This window comes from Perca fluviatilis, chromosome 3 (assembly GCF_010015445.1).
Source record: "Perca fluviatilis chromosome 3, GENO_Pfluv_1.0, whole genome shotgun sequence".
Classification (NCBI taxonomy): Eukaryota; Metazoa; Chordata; class Actinopteri; order Perciformes; family Percidae; genus Perca; species Perca fluviatilis.
Genome location: NC_053114.1, coordinates 19,326,557 through 19,339,799, shown reverse-complemented (window position 1 = coordinate 19,339,799; position 13,243 = coordinate 19,326,557). Strand labels below are relative to the sequence as shown.

Genomic DNA, 13,243 nt, shown 5'->3' with positions numbered 1-13,243 from the left:
GATTGGTTGATTTGGCCCGTCTATCACCAACATAGGTGGTGATAGACAGATGGTTTATCCAATCGGCTAACCAGTATTTTCGCCCCTTCCCAAAAGTTCCCAGATGGCTATGCCGAGCAAATGCGAAGCAATCCATCTGGCGGAGTCAGGTTACCCGGCTGCTGCCTCCAGATACATCTTTACTGTAACGATACGAGAGTGGGATCTATCTTCTCATCGAACTCTCGGCAAGAAAGCTGAACGAGCGCGTGCCCCGAAATGTCAAAACATTCCTTTAATGCGGTTGTGATACTCACTTGCGTCCGTTTTGCAGACGATACGACTGTGGCTAGTCTCGCAGCTGACAACTTTCCAGATTCCTTTATCTCCTGCCATCATGACGGCACAGTAGTGCTCGGACGTCTTCCCAGTAACCAAGGCAGCCGACTTCCAGTTAGAGTAAGCCAGAGCCGAGCCATCGTGCCAGGATACAGGCTTACCTGAGAGGAAAAACCAGGAGATAATCAGCAGGACTAGCATCACTCTCAACATTAACGTCACAAATAACGGGTTTCTGTATGATGTTGAGGGTTCCTTTCCGACTCACACGGAGAAGTTGACCCAGATTTGTTAAAACGGGCACTAAGGGCAGCGGAACTGAAAATACCCGTCTAATCACTATTTCGTTTTTTAGTTCTCAGTAGGGCTGGGCGATATGGAGAAAATCCAAATATCACGATATTTTTGACCAAATACCTCGATATCAATACGGCAACGATATTGTAGTGTTGACTATTGGTGCATCCACAAAATATTTACACAATGAGAGTTTTGATAAATAATCATCAGTAATGTGGATATAATGACTAAGTGGGTAAAGGCAAATAATAGAACAGCTACAACAGCCTGGTAAGGTCAGAAAATGACATCACTTTATTGTAATGCAGCCTTTAAAACCAGGAAAAGACAGCACTTATGCCATATTACGATATCCAAAATCTAAGAGGATATCTAGTCTCATATCACGATTTTGATATAATAGCGATATATTGCCCAGCTCTAGTTCTTAGTTTATTTTTTTTCATATGTAAACAGAAAGGTCAACCACCTTACAATTCAACACTGGATTGTAATCAGCTATCACTCCCAAATTAACTAAGTTAATTAATTAGGTATTTAAATACTCTTTTCACTCAAAACACTCCGCTAAATCCAAGTTAATGTTTCCTGTTGCTGTGAAGTTTAAACATTGTAGTAAAAACAGGCCTATATTGTCAAGTACGCGTCAATTATGATCATATGAGAAACGCAAAATGCAGAGTTTTCATCTAGAAGTCAAACTCTAACAGGAATTATATGCATGAATATAACCATAATTGAAATATTTAAACCCCAAACTACAGATTGGGCCTTTAATGTTATCTAAATCGTTTTGCTTCCATTTCAAAACGATAAGGTTTACCTTGAGCGTCGAGCTCCATGCCGAGCCACACTCGGCTGGTGATGAGAGGGTCATCAGACATGTACTTTGACACAAAGTCGTTCTCCTCTTTGGAGTTTAAGGTCAGCAGTTGAGCATCTGTCAGTAGAAATAAAAAAAAATGAATAGGTGGACTACAGTTGCTTCAGATGAATCCTAACTATAACCCTTCATGCCCCAGACAACAACTCACCCATGCTCTGACAGATGCTGCGGGCCTTCTCCATGCTGTACACGCTGTAGTTGTAGAAGCCCATGTCGAAGGCGTAGCAGTGATCCTGATGCTGCACCCACGTGGACACACCGTTGCTCTGGGGGCAGTGATTGGTCTCTGGGGCGACCTGCTGTCTGGCCGCTGATTCATAACAACAGAAACAATATGGACACGGTCAATGCCACTCCAACACAAATTAAGTCACAAGTAGATGCATAATGCCATAATGTAAAAAAATAAGAAGATTCCGTGGTGCTACTGCAGTTTTTTCCCCTCTGAATCTAAACCATGGGGGTCTTCAACGTTTTTTAAGCCAAGAACCCCTTAACTGAAAGAAAGATGGAGCAGGGACCCCCTACTACATATATTTTATAAAATAAAGTTGCATATTAACTACAATAGCTACAATAACGTGTAGGGCAGCCTAAATCCTTTATATATACTTTTTTTTTTTTGCATACAATATTAAGCTATTCAGATTAATAATTGTTGGTATGATTTTATAAATCATGTTTTAATGTTAAACATACATGTGGCACACATCTGTGGATGGCCTTAGTGACTACCTTGGCTATAGGCCAGTAAGCAGTGGGGATTTATATTTGCTAATAACATATTGGATTCATGTTAAGACTTTTACAATTTTTGAAAAAAAACTTTACAATAATTTTGAGGCCCCCCTGCATTGACTCTGAGGACCCACTAGGGGTCCCGGACCCCCTGTTGAAGATCCCTGATCTTCGTATGGAACGAGCTTCCAGAAGAATCTGTGTGTTCACCTTCATGTAAAGTGCTCATATTATGGTTTTTGGCTTTTTCCCCCTTTCCTTTATAAAGTCCACCCCAAAGGGACTTACCATCTCCAACAGGAAACACAAACTGCTCCAAACAGCTCTGTTGTAACAACAACAACTTTGTAACACACCTTATAATGCTCGCCTAGCTGCTAGCATGGCACGCCCTCAAACCCTCAAGTGACTAGCTAGCAGTACTGACCTAGCTACTGCGCATGTGTGACTCCTAACAAAGATGGAACAGAAGTGAGATGCCTCACCCTGTAGCTAAAACAGAGAGCTCAACACACAGGGTGAAAAGAGGAGCTGCAGCAATGTGTAGTACAACAATAAATATGGTGTTTTCTGAAAACCTCTAAATGCAATTATGAACCTGAAAATGAGCATAATATGAGCACTTTCAAGAATAGGTTGGATACATTTTGTCTGTAAAATGATGTAATGTACAACTATATAGCTGGTTTGTAATTTTATGAAATATTTATGAAATGTAAGTCATTTTTAATCATGAAGTGATTTATGAAATCAATGTGCTTCAAATGTGTTTCTATCATTTTTGTTTTTGCGTTGTTTGAGTCTGGAGTGGAGGATTTTATATCCTGTACCAGTCGATATTCGATACATTTCAATAAAAAAAGTTTTTTTATTTATTAAAAAAAGAAATCCAATCCAATCCACCGTTATTTATAAAGCACCTTAAAAGCAACACTGTTGACCAAAGTGCTGAACACAGTCTATAAATAAACAATAACATACAACAGAGGCACAACACAAAATAATAAAACAATAAAGAATAAATGCAACTCAAATACCAACTGCAGTCATTTCCCTATGATGAAAAAAGAACAATGTGGTTTTATATATAAAATCACACGGGTGTCTTACTCTGGGACGGGGTGGTGAAGGTGGTCGTGTAGCAGATGGCTCCGTCTACCAACATGTTGCAGCCGGTTCTCATCCAGGCTCCGGCAGAGGTTACAAATACACAGCTGGCCTCTTGTTTGTCTGAGCTGGAGCCCTGCAAAGAGTCAGAGATGGTGGCTTTGTAGTCCAGTCCCGTTCCATCAGACCACTCAAAGGCTGAGTCACTAACCGGGGGGGGGGGGGGGGAGAGAGAGGGAGAGAGAGAGAGAGAGAGAGAGCTCATATTAGCTGGTAAAGTGCAATTATGAGCAAAGAATTATGAGGCACCACCATGGGAAAGAACTCCAAATGAGATATACTTGGGATGTACTCGTAAAATCTTTTTGCTCAGATTGTGGTTAAAATTCTTACATCCTGGTTCGACAGGCCAATCCAGAGCGAGAAGCCGTCCGTCTTAGCGATGAGCTTCACGTGCGCGCTGTGCTGGATGTCGTGGACACTTGCCAGGTGGCCTCCATGCTGACCACACGCTGCCAGAGCCTGGTACCAACTCATTTTTCGGGTTACGACCTCATAAGTTAAGTTGCCGTAATGTCGTAAATCCTTGGATGACACGTTGTACTCCTGTTTTGGTTCTTGGGAGCGAAGGATTAGAAACGTAAAAACAGTGTCAGTGGCGATAAACAACAGAGGTGGACGGAGAAATGGGAATTTACGAGGTGAAGTGCGATACACCAACCGTTGTCCAGTTTGCAGGTCACAATGGTCCTTTGTTTGAACTCTGCGAATAAGTTTGGGTTTGAGATGAGAATCCAGTTGTTATCAACGGTGAGACCAGCCATGAATGGTCCGTCTACATCTGGTCTGCCTTTTGCCCAGTTGGAGTATTGGACATTTGTGCCATCGTACCACTTCATCTGGTTATCTACAGCGAAACAAAATAACTATTAACCCCTGTATAGTGACACACACACACACGATCCACTTTTAATAAAAAAAATTTAAAAAAAGAGAAAATCCTGCACTTGTCACTTTATTTACAATACAATATTTAAATCATTTTCATTACAATATTTCCAGGCCATCAGGTTGATTTCATACAGGCCAATAGCATTGGTACCATTTACATGTTAAAAAAAAACACACCAATCAGAGGGCTCTATCAGCACCTCCCGGCATCCATACAAATTAAGGTCAATGAGTTCTGTTATGGTAACGGTGATGTTAGTCAGGGTCTATACTCAGACCTCTCTATAAGACTTTCTGGCACGCAAGAACTTTGTTTTAAATTAGAAAGGAAATAAGATCTCTGGTGTCAGATCAATATCTGCCAATACCCTGAGTTTAGGTATCAGGACCTGTATGTACTGGAGCAGAAAACAGCAGTTTGGCTTCCCTATTACATAACACACCGACTGCAGCTAAAAAACACTGAATATTTTTTTTTCTGCTGATGGTTTTTAAAGCTCTTCACGCCCCCTGGCCCCCAGCTACATAGCTGGTATCATTCCTCCCCACGTAGCCCCCAGGTCCCTCAGATCCTCCAGTCAAGGTCTCCTCCATGTCCCACGGTCCCGGCTTAAGCAAAAAGGTGACAGAGCTTTTTCTGTTTCTGTTGTGGAACCAACTGCCACCTGACATCAGAAATGCCCCTTCAATTACAATTTTCAAAACCAGGCTCAAAACTCACCTATTTACCCCCCCCCCCTCCCCATGTGTTTTAACTGTCTTACCCTGCTATGTCTGTAACTAAGTGTTTGTCTATTGATGTCGTCTTAGCTTAAAGGAACACGCCGACTTATTGGGAATTTAGCTTATTCACCGTAGCCCCCAGAGTAAGACAAGTCGATACATACCCTTCTCATTTCCGTGCGTGCTGTAACGCTGTCTGAGGGCTCCAGCGGCATCAGCCCATAACAGAACAGGCAGGTGAATGGTTCCAGTAATCCTACTGCTCCCAATAAGTGACAAAATAACGCCAACATGTTCCTATTTACATGTTGTGATTTGTAGAGTCACAGCGTGTACAAAAAACAACGTAGCATGAGACACAGCCATCTTCTAACCGTAAACAAACTGGGAACTATATTCTCAGGCGGAAGAATATAGTACTTGGGCGGAGTGATATGCTCGCAGCAAGCCTGTCTGAGAATATAGTTCCTGGTTTGTTTACGGATAGAAGATGGCTGTGTCTCATGTTACGTTGTTTTTTGTACACGCTGTGAATCTACAAATCACAACATGTAAACAGGAACATGTTGGCGTTATTTTGTCACTTTTGTCACAATTCGGAGCAGTAGGCTAGTTGGAACCAGTTACCTGCAGGATCTGTGCTGGGCTAAGCTAATGCTGGAGCCGTCAGACAGCGTTACAGCACGCACGGAGATGAGAAGGGTATGTATCGACTTGTCTTACTCTGGGGGTTACGGTGAATAAGCTAAATTCCCAATAAGTCGGCGTGTTCCTTTAAATCACTGATCGGTCAGTGTATTTAAAGTAAAAGTGCCTACCGTTTTCATCTTTGAACAGCCCCAGCCATACAAACTGGACCAAGTTTTGAAACGGTATGAGTTGCTGCGTAACAAATTCGTTCTCCTCTGAATTTCGGATGGTGAGAATGTCTGCATCTGGATCTGAAACACAAACATCCCTCTGTTGCAGAAAGTTTCATAAGCAAACCTCCGCATAACAACACGTGCCCAAATGGTGTGACATTCTTACACAGTTTTTTGCAGGTATCCAGAATCTGTCCTTGGTCAAACTGGTCCCACCTGGTGCCGACCAGCTGGAAGGAGTAGCAGTTGTTCTTAAAGGGGATCCAGTTTGGACCATTCATCTTATGGGGGCACTTCACTGCAACCTCATCAGGTGTGGTGATGATCTCTTCTGTAATACACAAGTTCACCTTTTTATTTTGATTACATTAGTATTTGCAAGCATACTGATGCGTGCCAACAGAGAAGGAAGAGATTTTGGAGGAGATGAAACCTGTTTAAGTTTTTTTGAACCTCAAGACTTACAAGAAAAGGATGCACAATAATAAGAAGAATGATCAGAATCGGTTTTAATAGCCAAGTGCAAGCACACAGGGAATTTGACTCTGACTTTTTGTTGCTCTCAAAGTACACAGAAATAGACATATTGGCTGAAAACAAGTATATGAAACATGTAAAAGATTGACCGGTTTCAATTCTGTTTTCACAACAGAAAACTCCTGAAAAAAAAAAAAATTCCTGAGTTTCAATTTTATAGACTCTGTAACGCCCAGATGTTCCGTGTGCTTTTTTTAGGACAAATTAGGAAAGCGGACCCTACTTTTCGGCGTTTCTTAATTTCCTCTACAACAGACTCTACATGTTACCGCAGAGGACTTATCAGCAGGGTTGTAAATGTAAACACAGCAAACAAACATTTTGAGCTAGAACTGGCATAGCTGTAAAGCCTTTTAATGTGTCATACACTACCACTAGCAGGAACTAGCTGCATGAGGAGGTGCAACAGACATGTCTGTTCATCTGCATTCCATAACCCCACCCCCCACTCACTGTGTGGTTTGTGGCAGATAGCTCCTCCTAGCTCCTCCTCACACTCGGTGGCTTTCCAGAAGCCATCGGTGTCCAGGTAGACACACGAGCCGCTGGTGACATCAGAAGACCAGCGACTGAATACGGTGTGACTGTGGTCAGTCCAGCGGTAGTGGATTCCCTCCTGAACACAAAACCAAAAGGAAGATTTCAAGAAGTATCTTGTGAGAAGTAGTGGATTACAAATAAAAGGCCCTTCTTTGGCACACTTACGTCTTCGCTAAAGAGGCCGATCCACATGGGCGTGCGTGCACGGCTCACATGCACAGTGAGGATGGACTGCAGGAGGGTATCGGCCACACTTGCCAGTTCCATGTTTTTACTATCGCACTGCTCTAAGGCCTCAAACCAGGTGAGGTTTTTGACCAGCAGCAGAATGGTGTGGTTATTGGCCTGGAATGGCTCTGTTGGGATGTGGGGCTCCTCTAGTTTATCTGAAATGAGTAAGCCTTGTGTTAAGAGAACATCATGTCTTGTAAGTTGGGCACGAGACCTATGTTGCCTCAATACATTGGTTGCAAAAATAAGTGGATTTATCTGGGCACTTTATGCCTTTTATTAGAGAGATTACAGCAGAGAGCTCACAGGAAATTAGAGAGAGAGAGAGAGAGAGAGAGAGAGAGAAGAAAAAAAAAAAAAAAAAAAAAAAAAAAAAAAAAAAAAAAAAGAGAGAGAGATGATATGCAATGGCTGGCACCTTAACCCCTAGGCCACCAGCCCTTAACGATGTTGAGGTTTAAGCCATGCATTATTTACAGCCCTTTAAAATATATTTTCAATGTTAACATTGAAGGCATAGTCTATACTTAATAAAACAATAATTAAAAAAAAATCTTAAAAAGGACCTTAGCATGCCAGATTAAGATGCTTGATTAGGGATCCGGATAATAAAGTGGTATTAGGTGTATTAGGTATTAGGTGTTGGTTGTGATTTACCTGCATAGTGCTGGCAAATGCCCACATTTTTTCTGTTTTTGTCTGTGCAGGAAGAAAAGTCCCAGGTACCCAACATGGCAGAGTTGGGGTTATTCACCAAAAACACACACAGATCCATACTCTCTGAATCCCATGACTGTCAAGAAGAAAAAAAAACAAGTACAAATGAAAATTACATTGGGAACCTTAATGTGGTTAAGGTTATTCTTCCTTTTCCTTTTTTTTTTTTTTTAAATGAACTACCACTGGCTAATGCTACGTAACAGTTAAGAACAGGGTACAAGGTCCACACCCTCACACTGTTTTCATTTTAAAATGTGTAGTCTTCAGGCCACAATAAATCCCTTGAGGCTAACTATAAGATTTCTCACAGCTCCCTCTGGAGGCACAAAAGACCTTATACTACCTTTGTTCACACATGCAGTAGTACTCCCAGACCTGTAGACAGACTCTGATATATGTGTAAAATCAGCGGAGTCCCGACCCATTTAACTCAGCAGTGAAGGTAAGGGGAACTTACGTTGACTTGTATGGCCTTGTGCATGCCCAGAAGCAGGGGGTTAAAATGTACGTAGTTAACTGGGGTCTGGTCCACCCATTGAGGGTCGTTACTTTTGATCTTTAGACCAATCCATATATTGTCCATGTTTCTCAGCTCCGGCAAAAGGGTGGTGATGAAGTCTGCGCACGCGCGCACACGCACACGCACACGCACACACACACACACACACACACACACACACACACACACACACACACACACACACACACACACACACACACACACACACGTTTTGGGTGCATTTTGACTTTGAGGAACTATTATTTCTTATTTGACTGGTGCCAATACAAACTTTATCAAAAAAAACAATGTGTTTAACATAATTTGAGTCAGGACAGGCATGGTAACCACACTTGTCTTCTTTAGTAAACAGAACTAGAACAATAGCGGTGCTCACCTTGCTCCACCTGATCTGAAATAGTGACCAGGGTTCCCCTTACCGAATGGCAATCGTCATTTGCATACTGAAATGTCACAGGCTTCTGGCTCCTCATCAGTGTGTAGCACTAAAAAGAAAAAGAAAAAAAGACAGCCGTATCTCAGAGTGTTCATTCATTTTGAGATAAATAGGACCTTTATGCCTTTCAGCTCCTACTGTGTCATTGTGCTATATGTGAATGTAAATGACCCTGTGTTCATTTTGTCCAGTTTTTCTTGCCACAGACAAAATATCTCAAAAAGACTTCCAAGTTTAATACAGGTTAAATAAAATATATAAAGAGATATACAGTAGGCAGATGCCAAGCAAAGGTATTTTTAATGTTGACCCATCCAGCTAAACAAAAAGTTATTTAGCATTTGCAACCAACCTAAGTGACGAAATTGATAATTATTCAAAATGAAAGTTTTTTTCTTTAAATGCAGATCATCTCACATTCACTCTGGCAGTAAATCAATCTGAAGTAAAGCCACAGCTCTTTAATACCTTGAGAATGTCTGTTGGGTCATTTCTTGATGGCGAATGTACGATTTCTAGTCTCTGCTAAAGAGTTTTCAGGTGGATTTTCCTTTAAAGTGCTCATATTATGCTTTTGGGCTTTTCCCCTTACCTTTATTGTGTTATATATATTTTTTGTGCATGTTATAGGTTTACAAAATGAAAAAGCCCAAAGTCCACCCCAAAGGGACTTACCATCTCCAACAGAAAACACTGTTCACAAACTGCTCCAAACAGCTCTGTTGTAGTCCAGCCTTTACTTCCGTGATGAACGTGCGTCACTTTGTAACACACGTTATAATGCTCGCCTAGCTGCTAGCGTGGCACGCCCTCATACTCTGCTTCTGACTGGCTAGTAGTACTTACTGGGCATGTGCGACTCCCAACAAAGATGTAACAGAAGTATGTTGCCTCACTCTGTAGCTAAAACAGAGAGCTCAACACACAGGGTGAAAAGAGGAGCTGCAGCAATGTGCAGTACAACAAAAATATGGCGTTTTCTGAAAATTAAACCACATAAACCCATTCTGGTACAACCTCTAAATACAATTATGAACCTGAAAATGAGCATAATATGAGCACTTTAAAGTAAAAAAGTATTATCTAATTATTATTTAATCTGTTTTGCAGTGTCGAGCAGTATCTAAAATGTAGATGCAGAGTGAAATGAGTTGAAGGATCGGACCTTATTTCTGAAAGGCAAAGATGGATTTTCACAGGGCAGTCCTCCAGGTTGAGGATCCAGAGCGTTTCGCTCCACTGAAGTGATGTTGTATCTCTCACACACAAAAGACAATCGCTGATCGCAACTGCGCTCATGCTCTGCAAAGCAAACACACAACAGTAAATGTGTGTATAAATTAAACTGTAAGCATGCCTGGCATAAATCAAATCAAGTGATGTGCGCCAGAGCTTTTTTTTGCTCTCTGCAAGGATTGAATTCAGCTTATTCCTCATTACTGTTGTGTCTTGTTGTAGTTGTTCTCCAAGTAAGGAGTTTCAAACTAAATCGCTTATGCTTGCTTCAGGTTACAAAACAAGAGGACATTTATAAAGATCCCATGGCATGACATTTTTTTTTTTACATTAATATGCGTTCCCCCAGCCTGCCTATGGTCCCCCAGTGGCTAGAAATGGCGATAGGTGTAAACCGAGCCCTGGGTATCCTGCTCTGCCTTTGAGAAAATGAAAGCTCAGATGGGCCGATCTGGTTACCTCCCCTTTCTCTGCTTTGCCCACCCAGAGAATTTGGCCCACCCATGAGAGGGAGACATCATGGCTTTCAAACGAGCAAAGTGGCAGTTGGTCAAGGACACACCCCCACCCTCCACCTTGCCCCCCCCTCTCTCCTCCTTAATAGCTACAGACACAGAAATGGCACATTGTGGGAAAGCTCATTGTGGGACTGGCTCTAGTGGCTGTAATTCTGCACCAAGGCTGAATTTCGGGAAAGAGACTTCAGATACAGTATTAGGGGACCACTAAGGCCTATATAAAAGCATCCAAAGAGCACCATGTCATGGGACCTTTAAACAACTGTTCCAGCTTTGAAATCCAGCTTTGAAAACCCCTGAAAACGTGGTTTAAAATCTTAACAATCTTAAGAAGCAAAGTTATTCATCAAAATGTTGTTTTCACATAGGAGCCCCGTCTCTCCTAGTATAAAGTTGATTGAGAGGGTAGATTTTCAGGGCCTTTCTGTTCATCTTATGTTATGGATTCGACCTGCTGGGAGCTATTTCTCTGGTTTTACGTTGGCTGAACCATGTTTTTATTGAAGTTTCAAAAAGCCTGAAATGATCAGTCTCATAAAACTAAGCCAAATGTAATTGTCACCTGGATGGATTTTTTTTTTTTTTAAACTGATTCGAGTTTGATAAGTTGTCTTCTATCCACACAATATGGTAAATTCAAAAAAATATCCCTCCTCAAACTCAGCTGTAACACTATGACGTTTACTCACCTGGAAAGAAGCGTTCAGAACTGATGGAGGTGCATCTGCCCAGGAAAGCCGAATGGTAGAAGTACATCTGGACGTACCTGAAACATAGAGTATTTCAGTCAACATCACATTGTGCTTGTACAACATGAACAGTATACGTGTGTGGCTGTACTAGCTTACGTCATGGGGAATACCCGGGAAGGCTCTGTCAAATCGACCCACCAGCTTTGCTTGGGAGAACTTGAATTCATCTGTTCAAAACACGCAAGTTTAAGAACCCGCATAATAAAATAATTCTATAATCAACGTTATTACCACTTGTCTTAAACTGAGTTTATAAAGCACTTTTTACAAAACGAGAGAATTTAGAACAAAAACAGACAATATAAAAAGAAATCACTTCCATGTGAAATGAAGCATGGGATTATGGAATTAAATAGTTAAATATCTATGGAAAAATACTTGATTGTAGTTCGTGTCTGTGTCAATGACATATTTGGGAGCTCTCCAGTGATTCAGTATTGCACTTCCATAAAGCTGGAGGACTCACAAGAGACGGAATAAAAACTGAATGGTCAAAATTGATGCAGCAGAGGCTGAGATGGCCTGTGTTTCACATTGTTAGATAAATAAATACATTTGACGGTTAGTTTTAAGGAACTGTAAAGTGCCACTAAGCCTTAAAGACATTGTTCTCATTTTTATTTTTTAAGTAGTTAGCTTGGAGGCAGAACTTTATTTTGACCGCTTATAGCTGGATTCTCATGAAATATTGCCAGTTTGACCAGAAGCTAATGGATAATGGAAATGAATTTTAGGCTGTACAAATCAACTACGATGCCAATGGGGAAAAAAAAAACAAATGGAGTAAAAAAGGTAAACTGTAAAAAAGGTAAACTACAAAAAGAGAGAACATGTTTTACCCTCTTTTTTTTAAAACTGCACAGGTATTTTTTAAGTGCCCCAGTTAATACGAACAGCGATTGCTCAATAATAGCTTGGCAACCGTAACTAGGCGTGGCAAGTCTGTCTGGCTTTAGATGACTACAAACATGTCAGCTGTAGGCTGAAACGGTGTGCATATAGTAAGAGCTATAATCAATATCTATAGCGGTTGGAGGGTGGGAAGTGGTGGCTTTCTTTTAGCCTTTACAAAACCAAAAACATAAGAGCAACATTGTTAGAAATAATGTATAATATAATAATATAAAGTCTAAAGAATAAACAGCTTGTTTGACATGAGCTGCATACATTAACAAGCCTGACTTACCAGTTTAGCTTTAGCCTTTTAGCACAATATCAAACCATTTTACATGGTTCTTGTTTATAAATAAAAAATAATAATAATACAACATTAAATAAGTATCAAAAAGTTACCTGGAGACAGTTTTCAGCCAACTTCAGCCAAACCTTTAGCATTAGCTTATGCTAGGTACTTAGAGCTGAATACATCTGAGAGTCGTTGGCTAGAAATGAGAAACCTGCTTTCGTCTGCCTCTGTCTGATATTAAGGACCCATTGTTTTACAATTGCTGTGAGTTTTAAGTGGTGTATCTACCGCTGTTATCACTGTAACCTGCATGTGTGCCGAACAGGTGTAGCAGGTCCTGGTTTGATTACATGGCCACTTACAGTCTCCTGTAACTTACATCTTTTAGGTGCTGGTTGATCTGTCCGGCAGCAGTTGAGCTGAGTGGTGCAGCCAGTTTGCTGTCATTCAAATTGCAAAACAGCTTTGCCTCCTCAAAAGTTAGCTTAGGCTCATTAACAAACCAAAACTCTGCTCCATCTATGAAGATAGAGGTCTCATGGTGTCCACCTGAAAAGCACAACAAACACACTCTAAAATCAAGGCATATTTCAGACAGTGACAACAGACATATTACACCCAGCCACAGACATGCAGGGATGAAATAGTTCTGTATGGAAGATCATCGAGAGAGAAAAAAAG

At 41.1% G+C, this 13,243-nt stretch overlaps 1 protein-coding gene across 2 annotated transcripts in view; it reads right to left on the bottom strand.

The window, feature by feature from the left end:
* ly75 (lymphocyte antigen 75) overlaps positions 1–13,243 on the bottom strand; it is a 34,240-nt gene that overhangs the window by 2,778 nt on the left and 18,219 nt on the right. Inside the window, exons 18-34 of one of the 2 annotated variants that reach the window (XM_039794289.1) lie at positions 12,942–13,111; positions 11,473–11,543; positions 11,314–11,390; positions 10,036–10,172; positions 8,811–8,919; positions 8,372–8,532; positions 7,852–7,987; positions 7,129–7,349; positions 6,877–7,039; positions 6,053–6,214; positions 5,842–5,964; positions 4,071–4,256; positions 3,743–3,966; positions 3,353–3,560; positions 1,653–1,814; positions 1,442–1,558; positions 297–479 (exon numbers count right to left, since the gene is read on the bottom strand). In XM_039794289.1, the coding sequence (XP_039650223.1) occupies positions 297–479; positions 1,442–1,558; positions 1,653–1,814; positions 3,353–3,560; positions 3,743–3,966; positions 4,071–4,256; positions 5,842–5,964; positions 6,053–6,214; positions 6,877–7,039; positions 7,129–7,349; positions 7,852–7,987; positions 8,372–8,532; positions 8,811–8,919; positions 10,036–10,172; positions 11,314–11,390; positions 11,473–11,543; positions 12,942–13,111 (2,610 nt within the window). Of the gene's footprint in view, positions 1–296; positions 480–1,441; positions 1,559–1,652; positions 1,815–3,352; positions 3,561–3,742; positions 3,967–4,070; positions 4,257–5,841; positions 5,965–6,052; positions 6,218–6,876; positions 7,040–7,128; positions 7,350–7,851; positions 7,988–8,371; positions 8,533–8,810; positions 8,920–10,035; positions 10,173–11,313; positions 11,391–11,472; positions 11,544–12,941; positions 13,112–13,243 lie in introns of both variants that reach the window. The other variant, XM_039794288.1, reaches the window with a different exon arrangement.